At 32.8% G+C, this 17,298-nt stretch overlaps 5 protein-coding genes across 6 annotated transcripts; 2 read left to right on the top strand and 3 right to left on the bottom strand.

Moving 5' to 3' along the window:
* Positions 1-890: 890 nt before the first annotated feature.
* On the top strand, positions 891-3,282 carry LOC144543599 (actin-depolymerizing factor 2-like). The gene is made up of 4 exons (XM_078291920.1): positions 891-1,049; positions 2,000-2,110; positions 2,504-2,652; positions 2,911-3,282. The coding sequence occupies exons 1-4, from the start codon at positions 1,047-1,049 to the stop codon at positions 3,059-3,061; spliced, it is 414 nt and encodes a 137-aa protein (XP_078148046.1). The 5' UTR covers positions 891-1,046; the 3' UTR covers positions 3,062-3,282.
* A 309-nt stretch (positions 3,283-3,591) lies between these two features.
* LOC144543854 (uncharacterized) lies at positions 3,592-5,783 on the bottom strand. Its single transcript, XM_078292292.1, has 4 exons — positions 5,192-5,783; positions 4,976-5,093; positions 4,739-4,800; positions 3,592-3,904 (listed from the first exon to the last, which is right to left on the bottom strand). Exons 1-4 carry the CDS (start codon positions 5,267-5,269, stop codon positions 3,773-3,775), a joined length of 390 nt encoding a protein of 129 aa, XP_078148418.1. The 5' UTR covers positions 5,270-5,783; the 3' UTR covers positions 3,592-3,772.
* A 1,455-nt stretch (positions 5,784-7,238) lies between these two features.
* Positions 7,239-9,165, bottom strand: LOC144543762 (autophagy-related protein 8f-like). Of its 2 annotated transcripts, none has more exons than XM_078292156.1 (6): positions 8,930-9,165; positions 8,721-8,767; positions 8,570-8,625; positions 8,149-8,201; positions 7,899-8,017; positions 7,239-7,544 (listed from the first exon to the last, which is right to left on the bottom strand). In XM_078292156.1, exons 2-6 carry the CDS (start codon positions 8,755-8,757, stop codon positions 7,438-7,440), a joined length of 372 nt encoding a protein of 123 aa, XP_078148282.1. In that variant the 5' UTR covers positions 8,758-8,767; positions 8,930-9,165; the 3' UTR covers positions 7,239-7,437. The 2 variants fall into 2 exon arrangements, with proteins under 2 accessions (XP_078148282.1, XP_078148283.1); XM_078292157.1 differs by having other exon boundaries at positions 8,898-8,939.
* Positions 9,166-10,880: 1,715 nt separating this feature from the next.
* On the top strand, positions 10,881-14,252 carry LOC144543824 (spindle/kinetochore-associated-like protein). Its single transcript, XM_078292257.1, has 9 exons — positions 10,881-11,024; positions 11,645-11,769; positions 11,852-11,961; positions 12,132-12,243; positions 12,857-12,927; positions 13,020-13,125; positions 13,207-13,236; positions 13,519-13,632; positions 14,000-14,252. The coding sequence occupies exons 1-9, from the start codon at positions 10,925-10,927 to the stop codon at positions 14,081-14,083; spliced, it is 852 nt and encodes a 283-aa protein (XP_078148383.1). The 5' UTR covers positions 10,881-10,924; the 3' UTR covers positions 14,084-14,252.
* A 175-nt stretch (positions 14,253-14,427) lies between these two features.
* On the bottom strand, positions 14,428-16,304 carry LOC144543826 (adenine phosphoribosyltransferase 4-like). The gene is made up of 6 exons (XM_078292258.1): positions 16,097-16,304; positions 15,761-15,871; positions 15,277-15,369; positions 15,016-15,165; positions 14,867-14,925; positions 14,428-14,669 (listed from the first exon to the last, which is right to left on the bottom strand). The coding sequence occupies exons 1-6, from the start codon at positions 16,233-16,235 to the stop codon at positions 14,616-14,618; spliced, it is 606 nt and encodes a 201-aa protein (XP_078148384.1). The 5' UTR covers positions 16,236-16,304; the 3' UTR covers positions 14,428-14,615.
* Between the last annotated feature and the right edge of the window lie 994 nt (positions 16,305-17,298).

Here is a 17,298-nt window from a genome sequence, read left to right as displayed (position 1 = left end):
GTAAAAACAGAATACATATAAGACTAAATTTATGCAGATATAAGTATGTAAATATCTCCATCCATCCGATCCGTATTGTACCTTGACACTTTCTAAAGACAAACCTTTCTCGCTAAGGTTTGTACATTGTAGTGCCTTAATTAATTTTCTTTGTGTAAATGATATAAAAAAATTCTGGTCACTAATGAAAATAGCATGTCAAGAGTTGCATGAAGTAGTCTGATTAAAAAAAAAACCCACTATTGGAGATGTTTAGAGAAATTAAATCCCCATTTATTAGCTGTTTGTGTGTTGTCCATAGCCTATATAGGACTTGGTGCTTGGTGCATAGCATGTTCTCCTTGTAAGAAATGGTAAAACAGGAAAAGCAAAAGCAGAATAAAAGACAATCGTTTTGAATTTTTTGTATGACAAGGCAGCAAATTTTATCTTAATTTTAAAAATAGAAAAAAAAAAAAGACAATACATGGCCTAGTAAAAGGAAGTTGCACTCCAGGAACTACCAACAATATATTGTGGTAGTCTGTATTATCTGTAATTACTGAAATTTCTAGTTTACCCTCAAAATCTAGTCATATTTAATTCGGAATCTGTCTGTATTTTACAAAACAATATTAATAGGAAAGGATTTGTTTTGAGATTTGTGCGGTGAAAATTTAAACAGTTCAGATTTTCGACAACCAACTCAATTGTTGAAATATTTTAGGTGATGTATATTCACAAAACATGCCCAGCTGAGAAACTAGATGGGAGAGAAATTATTATTGAACTGGAGGTTTCCAGTGGATGTCAAACTGGAGAGCATGAACTTGGTCAAACACACTGTTTAGGACGTGGGACCGTGCAAGTGATTTGCTCTCCATTAATTCTCCTCTAACAATTTTATTTCTATTTTTCTCCTTTTGAAAACACCCTCTTTCTCTCTCTTCATCTCTCCGTCTCGCATCCCTTTCTCATTCTCTCTCTCTCACAAAGAATTCCGCCTTTTGAGAGCACCCATCCATTCATCTTTCGTAGCATCACAAGTTTAATTCAAGAAAGGAAACATGGTTAGTTTGTCTCTATCTGTTTTAATTGATTTCATGATCGATTAACATTATCTATATGGATTAATGTCAGGTAATGTTCATGGAATTACTCTAAATTATGATCATGTGTCCTTTAAAGATTCTTTCTTTTTAACGCTTCTTTCATAATATATTTTCTAATTATTTTGAAATCAATCATGTACATGTTGTGTCTTAATTTATCAAGAATCTGTTGTTGTTGTTGTTGTTGTTGCAACTTTCTTTTCTGATTTGATGATGAAGGATCTCAAGTTTCTTGCCAATAAGATGATGAGACTTAATTTGTTGAAGCTTTTAGTAAATTTTTAGAAATACTCATGTTGATGAAGTGATCATATCATCTTATAAATTTTTACATGTTGAAATGATCATATCATCTTACAAATATATACTCATGGTCAACCTTCATTTTGAGATGCCTTTCTTCTGCCAAAGCTTTTCGTAGCATTAATTGCTTTGTAAGTATATGAGGAAAGGATCGATCAAAGTTGACCTCGAGATTCGGTCTGAGAGTTTCTTTACAAAAAATTTCCAAGGTGCTATTATGCAAACTAAATACTTGGTGAATTAAATCATAGCATTACTGATCTATCCCTGATATCGTGTGTTGTTTAGAATGAAAAGATTGTGTCGGATCACGGGAAATGATAATGTAAATCCTATTATCCTTTAAAGTTTCTTTTGAATGAGATTATTACAAGTGCAAGTGCACATAACTTAATACATAATAGTTAAATTTCTAGCTATATTAACCCTTTTTTTTTCCTTTTTTTTTTTTTTTTTTTTAAAACTTGGTAGAGACTACCATTAACCTATTTTTTAGTTTCCTTTTCATTGCATTGCTTTAGCAAGAGGGCCTTGTACAATCTATAACAATCGTTTTTTTTTTTTTTTTAATCCTATATATAACTGATTGCATTTTTTTTTAAAAGGCAAATTCAGCGTCAGGATTTGGAGTAGATGATGACTGTAAGCTCAAATTTATCGAATTGAAGGCCAAGCGGAGCTTCCGCTATATCATTTTCAAGATCGCCGATATGCAGGTATGCTATCATCAGCATCATCATCATCATCATCATCATCATCTTTTTACGTATGTTGGTTGGTGATTACCAAGCTGACAATGAATTAAACAAAAAAAAAAAAATTTGCAAAACAAATTAAATTATTACATGAGGTCAAAGAAGTAAAAACGGTGTAACTCAGAAAAACACTCGAGCAATTGAGCAAACACACATCATCTTCCACCTCAAAGACTACCATGTGCATCAATTTGTTTGAGGAAAGGTGATGATCATCACAGTGGTGATGTCAAGATGATGCTGGTGGAGGTTTATCAGATGATAATATTGAAAATATTTTGTTATACACGATGACAATGGTAATAAGACATGATGATCTAATCATCTAATGATGAGATCGATTATATGTTACAGGTGGTCGTGGAGAAGCTAGGTAAGCCAGAGGAGAATTATGATGACTTCGCTGCATGCCTGCCGGCCGATGAGTGCCGCTATGCCGTGTACGACTTTGACTTCATGTCAACTGATAACTGTCAGAAGAGCAAGATCTTCTTCATCTCTTGGTAAATTAAATTTCTAAATCAAAGTACATTCTTTAAAATTTGAGACATTTAGAGAACTAGTCTTTGGTCTAGTAGCAAAGGCACATGGTCTCTATGTAAGAGATCATGAGTTCGAAACTCAAATGGGAAAAATTCTTTGTTATATTACAAGGGTATTAAATAGTTGGGTGACTTGATCTCCAACTTTTACTCAAAAAAAAATTTGAGACCTCTAGTTCTTGTGTAAGTTAATTATTTCTCTACACTGTATCATTTTAGGTCTCCTGACACCGCAAAGATAAGGAGCAAGATGGTTTATGCAAGCTCCAAGGACAGGTTCAGGAGGGAACTCGACGGTATCCAAGTCGAGTTACAGGCAACTGATCCCAGCGAAATGAGCATGGATGTCGTTAAAGGACGTGTGTACTAAATGACTAAGAATTGAAATTTCAAACTTTTATACATAAGATCTACATATATTTGGTATGTTGTACTTTTGTGTGCATTTTTTTGTTCACTTTTTTTAATTCCATGTGAGTTGTTAATTAGTCTTTTATTTTTCCTGCTTTTTGGTGGAGGGCAATTGTGATGTTACCTTGGTCACTATTGGATTATTGTTTTCTGAGTAATGCAAACTTGTAGCACCGTAAATTTTGTTCAGTGTAAAACTAGATGCTTCCATGCATGTGACTTTGTTTTTAATTACCTGGGTATCAGTTTGATTTTGCAGGGTTAATAAATTCTGAAACCAGATAGAAAAAAAGAACAATTAATAATTACATGTGTGTTAATTGCATGTGGAAAATCTCATTTCTTCAAATTGGAACCAAAATCCAAGTCCAAAATGAAAGGTCTTTTAATTATATTTACCACAGGTAACGCAAAAACGCTTATTTTGGAGATAACAGAAGAACAGTATATATTACTATGAATGCACTCATGCTAAACCAATTAAGAACCTAAATTTGGTTGTCATTTCCGTAGTACATCTCATAATTAGCATCAGTATCTAGAACCAAAAACCAATCAAAATTTCTCAGAAGCCCCACTGTTTTGGAAATTCAAACTTATCTTGCAATGAACAAATTAATTTATGGTGTCAAAATTTTGTGAAAGAATCGATCGAATACTGTTTCCTCTTCTATCTGTTATGAACAGATGGTCCTTTTTCCGCTCCTGAATAATCCATTGCAACCAGTTCTTCAATTGTTCTTGATTCCTTCAACTTTGATTCATATCCTAACAGTTTATGTCTGTTATTTGATCTCATCCCCTGCCAAAAGAGTACATGACATGCATGTTAATCTCTATATATAATTACATGCATCTTTGCACATAATATAACACACGTATCATTAATTAGTAGCTTTAATTAGAATAATTAATTTATTCATACATGATAATAATTTTGTTTTTAAATAACAATTAGAGTTAAAGCCTCTCAATTTTAAATATTCACATGCAAGAGATTCTGCGGCTAAATTTCAAATCGAAACATATATAGATTGTTCTTCAGACTTCGTCCCGGAAATAAAAATGATCCTTAAAGAAAGACTTGATTCTTTAAATTGAGATATATATAGACAATCAAATAGAATACAATAGCAAAAAAAATTGCACAAAATGAGATGGGACCATGCTGTGATGAAATAGCTCACGGAAGGAAGGAATGTCTAAATGAATAATTTTAATTTAATAATTTAATAGATAATTAATAGCTTAATAATACAATCAGATGAAATAAATTAATATTTGTCACCATCTGGAATTCTAACCAGAAGAGAGAACCTTGGTTGCCAAGTTTTTCAAGAGAGAGATAGTACTTGGTATAACATGATAACCGCTGTCAATATAAAAAAAAAAAAAAAGTACTTGACGGTCAGTGCCTGGGCTTTAGAGAGAGAGAGAGAGATGTCCAATTTGGATGAGGAAGCTTAATTTGTGGGCAGATTGACAACTTGTACATGCAAGCTAGGAACATGGCCCATATCACATGAGATGGGCCCAAAGCTAGCATTTCTATTTTATACATCTATATATAAAGAAGAAACACCTCATGATAAAATAAAAATAAGGACACACACACAGAGGAAGTGTGCAAACATACCTTCAATTTCAAGTTGAATCCTTTGGAGCTACCATGACACAATATTCGGAGTGCCTTGAATCCTGCACAATTGTGACATTTTCTTGGAAAATTAGTCTACATTTGACTCCTTAAGTGCTATCAGAGCTTATCTCCCAAAAATATTTGAGGATTGATTTTTCAAGTTCATTTACAAAATGCCCAAAAATATATAGCCAGATTGATGAAGGAAAACACTTTAAAAAATTAAATATATACCTGATGATATGAGTTCTTGTATCACATCAACTTTCTTTTCTTGATTTAATGTGTCACCTCGTACAGGATTTGTTTCGATCATATGCATGAATTCTTTCCGTATTCCCTCTAGATTGCTCTATGAAAAAATGAAACCAATAAAAGTATCAGAGAAACACACTTGCAAATATAACTAATCAGCTGGCAAGCAGATTTTCAAAGATCTTGATTTCTAACCTTTGTTGGTTGTATCCGGCATTCGCAGGAACTTACGGAAAGAGATAGGAGGAGAAGAAATAGAGTAAGAGTAGACATGGTATACTTGGTTCTGGTATGACTTGTACAGTTGTACTGAGTTATAGTATTTGTAGATAGAGGAGGGATGGGGAACTGAAGATAAGATGTATTTTTTTAGAAGATCATGGCAGTGAATGATGCTGCTATACAAGTTGGTGCAATAAATGTTCCACAGCGAGAGGAAGAACTAGAAAGGGTTGAAATATGAGGGAGGCAGTTTGTCTGATTATATTGAAGAGATTCAAATTTGTAGAAGGTTGAAACAAAGGTATATATACATACAAGAGAGAAAAGTTAAGGTATATATTCTAAAGTTTGAAACCCAAGAATATGGTGAGAAATTATAATAATATTTTGATATGGCTATCTGGCAAGGAAGCATGGCAGTGATTTGGGTAGTTGCCTACTTGGTATTAGTGTTGGTTGAGGGTTTAGGGGACAGTTGACAAATACAACTAGATTAATTATACATTCAAAATTTTCTTTTTCACTTTTTACTTTATTATTATATTATTGTTCCTCGTGTAACCAAAAGTAGTACTTTGACTCTTAGAGACAATAATTGGTTCCCCATTTTGTCCTTAGATTGCAAGAAAAAGTTCGCATTATAGAAGCAATAGAAAAAAAAATTATTAGATTTGCAGAAAAATATCACGAAGTTATACCCGGTAAAACAGGGCACAGATTTTAACAGAGCAGTTTTATCTTTATGGAGCGCACAGACTATAGAATCAATTAAATTAGCGCTGCATGATTAATCCAAAACTGCTCTGTTAATATCCTTACCCAGTAAAATACGCTAAATTATAACAACAAATAGAAAGGAACCTAATTTGTCAATTATTTTGCAGTTATTGTGGTGACCCAAATGTGTCCTTGTTTAGTTTAAAAGGTTGGATTTTATTAAAGGAGGTGGTCCTCTGCCTCTTTCCATCTGATTGGAACCATACAAAATTTTATCAAATTGTTTGGATTAAAAAATGAAACATTTATCTATTTGTAATATAGATAGATATCATTATATCAATAATTATTTATGAGGAGGGTTCAAATACATCCAAATTTTTGTGCACTCAAATGCATTCTATTTTTCAAATTTTTTTTCTCTGTTTTCAAAGTCCGAATAGTCAATCCGAACCGTTAGATGCGATCTATATATTAAGATGTGCTTGGAGACCAAATTTTATATTTTTTGGAATTTTTTTACTATTTATGAAGCCAATTTGAAAATCGCTGATTTTGCATTTTCTGGACCATTGGATCAGCGATTTTCAAAGTGGCTTAATAAATAGTAAAAAAATTTCAAAAAATGTAAAATTTGGTCTTCAACCACATCTCAATATATAAATTGCATCTAACGGTTCGGATTAACTATTCGGATTTTGAAAACGAAGAAAAAGGATAGGATGCATTTGAACCCTCCTCATTATTTATTATACAACTTTCATACTTGATCAAAAGGGTTACAAGTCAAACTATATATTTTTTTTTTTTAAAATAGAAGGTCCACGTGGGAGGGTTTGTGATGAAATAAGTTTGCGTATATTATATAATTTCCAGACGCACTTGAGGGCCCCAATTTGGCAGGAGAAACACAAGTATCCGGTGTGTTACAAATGGAGAGGATCTGGACTTGCTCTTGGAGTTATCTAAAGGATGTTTGTTCTTAATTAACTCTATATTAATTATTCTTTTAGTGGAGCTTTTGAACTTTGCTTCTTGTCACCTAGGTATGATAAAGGGAAACAGTACACGCTATTTCTGAGGCTTTAATTAATTAATTACCTTTTGGACAAGTGTTTAGTTAGGACCCAGTTCATAGGTTAATTTTATAAACAAAATAATAAGGTGCTTAATTCTTGCAAATTTTATAAAAGAGGAAATGATTAAGGTGCCCCAGCCATGCTCTCCATAGAGGCATTGATGATAATTACATTTATTTAATGAATAAAAGGCTAATATTAATAGAGAAAACACCATTATATTAAAACAAAGAAAGTCTATTACTTTTTCAATTTGTTTCAGTTTTTTTTTTTTTCTTTTCCTGTTTCAGGACAGCAAGATAATTAAAAAGCTTACATATAAGCAGGAATAATTATACTGACATGATCCAGCATTCATAATTTTACGATAATTCACAACGAACATCTAAATTAAAGAGAGAAATTTTAAAAAAGGATGGCGATTTAGTTCATCATTTCATCAGCTCCAAATGTGTTCTCCCCACTGTAGATGAAATATAAGAATCCATCTGCATCTTTTTTGTCCTCGTATAATTTCGAAATTATAGTCCCTAGAAATAACAAAAAATATACAATAGAAATGTTAGCAATTCTTTATATATATTAATGAATCAGAAAATGTTGTACAACCCATAAAATCAATTTAAAGAATTCAACCTGACAACTGGTAATATGAACAATGTATCCTGAAAAGCACAGTAATTACTGATCAAAGTATACCATCGTATACCAGGTAACAATCCACCTGGTACAACCATCAACAATTATACGTGCCCAATTTTAAGAAAAGTTTCAGGATCCATTTTTATTGGAAAAAACATAGATTTTGTAATGTAAAGACAATACAAGGGGGGTATGCGGAAATTTCCGTTTGTAGAAATTCAGAAAAAAAAACACAGTAATACCTGTAGGAGGGAGCACATTATCAACAAACATAAATATGGCCTTCTCGGCGCCTAGATTAATTCTTTTACGAATTACATAGACAAATTGCCCCAAAGTTAGGTCTGACGGCACCAAGTACCTGCATATAAATGTTGAACAAAGTTAGAATATATATATTATTTTCCAAGATGCACTCTTTCTATAAAAAATGTTTCAGTAATTTTAGAAAGAAAAATTATTTTGAAAAAACAAAGAAAGAAAGAAACTCACTTCTTCTTGTCAATATTGGGGACATCACTTCTATCAGCCTTCTCAACAATTACCTACAAGCACAGTATATAAACAATTTTTATGAATCATTACTTCATGCTAATTTAGTTTGAAATTTAACATTTTCCAGAGTCAAAACAATTAGGGAAGAGATAAAACTAGTTAACATATTTGATTCAATCACTGGTTTGATAATATCAGTTAACTGTTAATCTTCATAACACTAAATAACAGGATTTGATTTCATCTACATCATGCGAAATTTATTGTCAGCATGCATTTGCAAAATTCATATTCCCTCGAATCAAAACCAGGAATCATAATTGATTAATAAATCACAGTTCCACAGCCAAACAAAATGGTTAACGAAGGATAACTTCCAATCATTAACAACATAATTAAATAAACTGAGATAACCTACCGGGACTCTGTCCGGGTATTTCTCCCTAATCCGTGCGGCTTCAGCCTTTCTTTTCTCTACAAGTGAAACAAAATGGAACAAAAATCAAGATTATATACACTATTGTTTCCAATATCAAATAATAAAGAGAAGGAATTTAGCAAATGCGTACCAAAGTCATGCTGCTCCTTGAAACTCGTCTTTGACATATCTCTAGGCCTAGAAACAAAATAATCACACAAAAAAAGATAACTGGAATAATCAATCAGTAAAGTGAAATAGCAATTCCTTGTCGAAATTCCTCACTATAATTACTCAAATTAAATAGAGTACAAGCAACAGGGATTACAATTATTGAATTATTGAAAGCTTTGAACCTACCCGGAGATAACAATTGTCACAATTTGGAGAGAAAAGATATATTGATGACGGAAGATGCGAGGAGGAAGATGACAGAGAGAGAGAGAGGGAGAGAGAAAGAGTAGGAAAAGAGTATTTAAATAGTTATTGAAAGAAGCAAGGGAAGGGAAGAGGAAGGACAAAGACGGGGGAAACGGAGATTAATTTTAGAAGTTTGGAGTATACTCCAAGGAGAAGCTAAAAATAATTGTTTATATTTTAAGAGAAAAGAAAAAATAGAAAAAGAAAATTTATAGTATTTTTCTTATGGGTACCAAATTGCTTCTCTCTCAACGTGTGTTTTATATATGATATTATATTATTATAACGATTTTTTTATTTTAAGGAGGGGCAACTCGGTCTGAGCCGTTCAATATGCACTAAGATTTGTGCGGTCAATTTCAAGATTTGCGCTGATCAAGTTGGCACATAATTTAATGCAGATCAGATGGATCTCGAATTTGATCGAACATCAGACTAAATTTGGTCTGATGCTCATCGAACTGTCCCGTGTCATTTATTTAATGTTAGTAATTGTATTAGTTTAAATACTTAATTTAATCGACCGACTGAGGTATTAACTATTTTTAAAATTTGGTCGGGATAAAAGTTAGTAAATATATTTCATTTTTCTAATATGAGATGATACTGATTTATTAAAATTGACACTTTGTACTTTATAATCTTATAAATAGGTGCCTATCGATATACAAATTATATAACATGATATATATATATAGTTCTGATAAGTTCAGTAATTTTAAAAATTAATGAATTTTTACTTTGAATATTAAGTGTATCGTAAATAAAATTTATTAGATACTTGTACTCAATGTCTTATTCAAAATGCTACACAACTTGCTTTGAAAAGAATGTAAAAGATATGCAAAAGAGACGTGGAGGCGACCCCACTCTTCTTCTTTAGCTTTGCCAATATTCTTTGGTTACCAAGCTCCGTAATCCGTATTTAGGCCAAACATTGGATCATATTTTTTTTTTTAGTTTCAGGATTTTTTACGAGAAAAAAAAATTGTAAAATATAGTTATACCTGAAAAAGAAAAGAATTAATATCTTCACATTCAACTCCCGCAGGAATAGAATCAGAAATTAAATTAGAGAGCTGAATAAATTATAGTTAGTATAATTTTATTTTATGAAGAAAATTAAAAAAAAAATTACAATTGTAAAAATTATAAAATATAACAGACAAAATTGCTAATTTTTAATTTACAGGTCATCTCTAGCTATAACTTAAATCCGCCCCTCAACAATTGCGACAAATGTGATATAGAATTGTAGCAACATATAATATTTTATCCTAAAATTTGGATGAAGAGCACATTTGTTAACATTTATGTTATCACTAAGTTTATCCTAAAAAAAGATGAACACTGTCATAAAATATTCTAGGAAACGTCAAAGATTATCTTTTGTCCTTTGAAAAATTCTTAGATAGCTTCAAAAGATCCTCTGATTTGTTAAATGAGTGAGTTAGAAGTCTTCCCTATTTATCCAAACAGAGAAAAATAATAATGGAAATAGCAACAATATAATATACGAGTCGTCGGTGTCTAAGGCATGCTGGCCTCGAATTAGATTTGGGCCCGTTCTTAATCTGTTATCAATAAAAATTAAAATTATCGGGCCTTACATTTTGGGCCTCATTCAAGCATACTTCGTTACAACCCACTTTTACTAAGAGTGGCAGAGGGTCCGGCCCGTTCGGAGCCGTTCGCAATAAGATTCGTGTGCACTTGAACAGAACCAATCTCAATCTTTTAGCGCGAATCATGATACGTATCAAACGGTTCCGATCGCGCATCGGACCGCGCTCGATATCCTTTTACTGACCTTTCACTGTATCAGACCTCCAGTGGTAACTTTTACTATGCATATCCAGTGGTCGAATTATTCCCGCTCAAACGCCAATTTTTTGCTCCTCTCTCCTCTCTCTTTTCACACAGAAGAACACAAAAATGAATCCAGCGAAGGAGACGGGTGCTTCTCTCGACGCGCTCGTGGCCTCTTTCAACTCCCGAATTATGGAACTACAGGAGCTTGTCATTGCTCGCAACAGTAAGATCTTTCCGTTTCCCCCCACTTAATTTCCCTAATTTATGAACCACCCCTGATTAGGCTTTGCATGCGCCGCCCATTTGACTGTATTTGATTGTAACTGCTATTTCAAATGCCCATTTTATTTAGTAACATATCCAGATTTATAGACAAGTTTAGACACTTGATGCTGGATGGAATGTGTGTGTGTGTGTGTGTGTGTTTTTTTTTTCCATTAAGATTTAAGATATGAGAGATGCAAATGAGGTCTTGGATTAAAAATAATAATAATAATAATAAAATAAAATAAAAAAATAGAGAGATGCACAAGATCTTGAGGAAGATGGCGTAATAGACAAGAAAGCAATAAAGGGATAATTTCTTGCAGGAACTTAAAATGCACAATTTTAATTAATCTAAACCATGATATTACAGTTGGACTCGATTCATTTACATTCAACACTGTAAAACAGTAGCATAATTGATTCATGCCAAAATGATAACAAAATCTAATTAAGATAAATATTCTACTAGCATAAAATAGTTGTAATCTTTATGAAAAGACGGGCAATTTAATTATATAAGTTTTTTTTCTCCTGTGTAAATACTATTCTATTGATTTTTGGAAATAATCATTATAGTGTATGCACCAACAAGTGTTCCCGATCTGGCATCAGTTGACACGACACTAAATGCTATGGAATCTCAAATTGATGCCATAAAAAACAGGCTCTATGAAGAGAGGCATGCAATTCCTAAAGCCAAGGTTTAATCACTTTATTCCTGAATAGATTCATTTTTACTTAATCAATCAACCTGGTTTTTTTAAATCTTTTATCCTGATATAGAAACTGATTGAACATTCTGAGAAGCAACAAAGAAAGCTAGAACACATGCTGACACACGTGCCTTTAGGGATGCAAGAGAGCACGAGCCTAACTGATCCGTACCACTCAAGGTGCTTTATGAAAACATTATCAGTTTTATCTCACTGTGTTTTATTGCTTCCTACATTCCTTTTTTTTTTATTTGCCATGGCATTTACAGTTCTGTTTTTACAGCTAATGCTTCTCGCTATTCCTCTTTTTCCTTCTAAAAAGTTATGATTTGTCTCTCTTTTGTTGATAGTAAATTTGATGATGTATTGGATTCCACTTCCACTCCTGGTGTGTATAAATTGAATATACAAGCTAGTGAGTCGAAATCTAGGATCAAGGAGGATCCTACAGCACGCCCTAAGGTACATTAAAAAATAAAAATAAACAAAATAGTACTGTTTTCAGGGCAACCTTGCAAAATTTGCAACCACTGAAACTATGTATTGTATCCAACATGGTATGTGTCCTGCATTATCCTGAGAATTTCCCTAGTTTGAACCTCTCCATTTTCTTATTTTCTAAATACCTATGCTATGCTGAAAATTGAACTCTCGTAGTATATCTTTCCAATCCGTACTATAGATCAATATCTTTTTTTTCAAAGTTCAAATACATGATCTGAACCATTTAACATGATCTCCATATGAAAGTGTACTTGGAGACTAAATTTTACATTTTTTGGAATTTTTATATAATTTTTAAAATTGGTAGAAAATCATTACTTTTGATGCCTAGAATTTTTAGATCAAGTGATTTTCTACCTATTTAAAAAAGATAGTTATAAAAAAATCTATAAAATGTAAAATTTGATCTACAAGCACATGTTCATGTGGGTATCATGTTGAACGGTTCAGATCAATTTTTTGGACTTTGAAAATGGAGATATTGATCCATAGTATGGACCAATCCGCACTATGCATAGTACCCTAGCCTCACTCTTTCTTAGAACTAATAATTGTTGATTATTAAACTTAGTTTGAGAAGAGGGGAAAAGGGCCAGCACCTCGCTGGTATGTCTCTCCAGAAGAACTCGATTCGGTCTCCTCGTGAGTTGTATATACTTCGTCATATTTCTTTTACTTTATAAATAATTTTATTATCACTCAGCTATTTACTGGGGATCTCATTTTTTTAACAGTTATATGAGGGGAAGGTTAACACTTGAAAAGATTAATATAGCAATTAATGAGCTGGCAACATATGCTGATTCCAATCGGCATCTAATTTTTTGCTCAAAGACCAAGGTATGTTTGCTGCTTCTTTTACTTACTTTTTATTTAATTTGCTGGGAGATTGTATTTTGACTTGATTTCTTCCAATTTTAGGTACCAGAAAATATGTGGGAGAAGGTTTTGGTAAGTTTTATTTCTTTATTTGACTCAATTTTTATTTTGGAGGTAAACACTAGTATTTAATAATGCCTCAAAATGCAGATTTACTGGTAGTCTGTGCTATGTACCAAGTAGTTAAACACTGAATCATTCTTGTTATAATTTTCCATTTTTATGAGGCGATATGATGTGTAGCCTTCAAATCTTTAATGGTACTTTTGTGCTGCCGTAAAATGGAAATACTGCAACAAAGGAAGGGCAGTTTGGGTGATATTTAAATAATTGGAAGATCTGGTGTGATTTCAGGAACTGAGAGACATAGGTGTGACAGACCAAGTTAAAGGGAAGCATTTTTTCCTTGAATCAGATATTAAAGGTCCCGGATTAAAACTTGACAACACTGGAAAGGCTATTCTCACGGTAATACAAGTTCCAGTTCAATATTCATTCTTGCACCAATCTAAAACTTCATTCATGTATCTTGCAAGATGAGTAATTTCATGGTACTCCTAAACACTAGTGAAATATTAGAATCTGAACAATGCGTGCAGAGTATTTCCCAACTGTTTGCTAAAATAGAACGCCCCTGCATCTCTCCCTAAACGAGGAATATGAGAGGGATTATTTGAGTATTTTCTTACAGAAGTGAGCACCATTTGTGATATTCACATATTTCGTAGGTTGTGAAAATATTTTACATTTTACTGGACTACGATGAACTATAATTTTTCTTTGTTTAATTTAAGCTTTTACAGAAGATTACAAATTATTGCTCTTTTATTTTTAGGTTCTTCGACACCTTGGTAGAATTCAAGAAACTCGGATTGGGCCTCACCGTGTACTAATCCTTGTGAAACCTCGAGTTCACTAAAGAAGAAGTATGTCATGGTTTGGGAAGGATAGTTTGATTATTATTTTTTATTTACTTGGAAGAATTAATGTGAAATTGGGTCAGACAATTGGAGTTCTGTAATATGTGTGGTTGATGTCATTTCTGGCATCTTTTGGATGCATTGTCCTTCTCATGAAATTAAGAATCACATGATTTAGGGGAGATAGTTGGTGCTCTATGATGATACATGTGTGGTTAATATCGTTCCTAGCATCTCTTTGTGCATTGTCTTTTTCAAATTGGAAATAATTTGGGGGCACTTTGTTGACCATCTACTGGTAAATTGCAAAGAACCAAAAACATTGACAAAAAGGTGAAAAACATTCAAAGAAAAATAACATTGACAGCAAGATTGAAATATCTGGGTAACAATTAAACATGCCTTCTTGCAAAAACAAAAAATAATAAAAATTCTAACAGCCTTGAACCAGGGACCAAAACTACAAAAAAAAAAAAAAAGGAAAACTTGCTCTTAATGCGAACCTCCTTGCAAAAATACACGAGATTGCTCTTAATGTGATTCCACAAGTACAAATAAGGGCTTACCAGTTAACCTCTCACGCCCCTGAAATTTTTCATTGCAAAAAGGAAGATATTTAAGTATAAACCATTTGTCATGTCTAAAGTAATACTGAAATTTTTCATTTTTTTTTTTTTTGGGAAAAAGTTAGTCAGAATGACAAAAAAAAAAAATTCATTGGTTGCTAAATTTTGTTATTCATCTTTTGTATATTCTGGTAATGGTAATGTAAGAAAATGTACCTTAAGCTCAGGAAGTTCAATTACGCAAGCACATTCTACCACCTCAGCACCAGCACGCTCTAATGCAAGAACAAAATTTGTGTAATTAACACAAGTAAATTTGCAATGAGGAATAAAATAAAACAATATGTTTGTAGCAACAAATTTACCTAGTAAATTAATGGCAGCACACAGCGTTCCACCAGTGGCAATTAAATCATCTACAACCAAGGCCCGTTCGCCAGGTAGCACAGCACCGACATGCATCTCAAGACAATCAGAACCGTACTCAAGCTCGTATCTCTCAGAAATAACTTCACCTATATACATGTACCCAAATTTTTATTTGTTTAATGCATGTACTCAAATTTGTTGAGAAAGAAGTTACTAACATAATCTCAAAAGTCGGAACTTCAGTTTAGCGATAATACCTGGCAATTTTCTTGGCTTTCGTAAAGGGATAAATTTTGCACCAATTGCAAGGGCAATTGAGGGTCCGAAAATAAAACCTCTTGCCTCAACTCCTGCTTAAGTACAAGCAATCAAACTTATTAATTAGTAAGAACTCTCAGCAGGAGCTAGCAAAGAACCTGGTACCATACCAGCTCTAAAAACTAATTTCCTGTCTTTGCTTTAGGTTATTTACTCTTGTTCTAATTCATTTCTATATAAAGTCAAATGTAAATGATTAACCATGGTACAGCCCCTACCTCACCAAAAAAAAAAAAACATGGTACAGCACTACAGCCCAATACTGAGACCACTTGGCTAGCTGGTGTGGTACTGAATTGTTCTAAGGCACGAGTTTGGGAAAAAAAACAAAACGATGGTCCCTCTTAAAAAGCAAAAATAAGGGTTACACGCTTGTGTTTTTTATTTTATATTTTAATGCAAAATTATAAAAATAAACTTTACCGGCCACAACAGAGATGTCCATGCTGGTGTACCGCTCCACAAACAAATCGATAGTGTTTTTGAAAACTTTTGGATTTAAAAGCAATGTCGTTATATCCTGAAACATTATCCCTATCAGACAATCAAGAGAACATTATAAGTTCTATGGTTTGATCATATTAATATATTATAGCACCTACAAAATTTTTAAGTATAGAATAATTTAACCGAAGGCCGAACCCTCGGGGGCATAATTGGAAGAGATCAACTTCTTTACTATGGAGAAATAATTTCCCCCCTTTCTGAAAACATTTGAACTTAGATAGTATGAATATATTATGAACAAAGCAATTGTACCAGGTTTAGGAAAATGAGGAACCACACGAATGGAAGAAGCAATTCCTTCTATTATTGATTCTAATTTCTTGTTATTCTTCTTCATAATTTGTTTCTCTTCTCTCTCCTTGCCAACTGCCTCCTCTTGTGGAATTGTCATCTTCTCTCTTTCTCTCTCCCTTGCTGCTTGTAAGAGGACAGTGTAGTGTGCAGAGCAATGCAAGTGAGAAGTGAGGCAGTTTAAGGTTTTATAGAGAAAATAAAGAATATTTTTTCAAAATGGCCCCCGAAAAGTTTCAGAGTTCTGCTCAACGGGAGAATTGAGATCCTTGCCAGAACAAATTATTTAATTTTCTCTTATTTAAAAAGTTTAAAACGCACTTTCCACTCCTCCGAAGAGTTCTGCAAAATGTTTTTCTAAACCCTCTTCTCCACGGTATTTTATTTTTGAAAAAGTAATAGATATTTTTTAGTGAACTAGAAAGATAGAAAGTTTTTTTGATTCCATAGAAGAAAGGTATCAGAGGCTCATTATCATGATCATTAAAGTTCTTATAATAACACGTTGAAATAAAGGGGACCGAATGGTGTATCAGTATAATGTTTAATTAATGGACCAAGTTCATTTAGCCTGAACCGGCGCGTTTGATTTCTCCATTTCCCACTGTAATGGACTCATCCATTACCGCTCTTTGAAATTGAAAATGGATTTCGTACAATCTGGATGTATAAAAATGATCCACACTAATTACCAACCATCCAAATTGAAAAAAAAAAAAAAAAATTCGCGAGTTGCTAAGATTATGGACCAAAAATGGTTCATCTGACGGTTGTAATTCATTTTGACCAAAAAACTGTTCAACCCAGTTGTACAAGATTCGAAAAAACAAAATTATGGTTGCTTTCACTGTTTTGCAATGCATCTCCAAAAAATGCATTTAAAAAATCTCCAAGACAGTGAACACAATTAAATATGTTTTATTAAAAATTCGTATTTAGATTTACATATTTACACACAAAAATAAATTTGCAAATTAAATTTGGTGCGGAGTATTGATTTTTGAGATTCAAATAGTTGATTCGTGTTATGATCATTTAAGTGAAGAGATAAGAAAGTTGACCAAAGTCAAAGACAGGTCAAACACGTTTTTTACCAGAGGTGAGGTGTCATATGTTTGACCAGTTAAAGATATGAGAGGGATGAGGTTGCTTGAAAAGCAAGC

The sequence above is a fragment of the Carex rostrata genome, chromosome 25 (assembly GCF_964058835.1).
Source record: "Carex rostrata chromosome 25, lpCarRost1.2, whole genome shotgun sequence".
NCBI classification, from domain to species: Eukaryota; Viridiplantae; Streptophyta; class Magnoliopsida; order Poales; family Cyperaceae; genus Carex; species Carex rostrata.
Note: the sequence above shows the minus strand (reverse complement) of the source record. Positions and strands in the feature narration are given on the sequence as shown.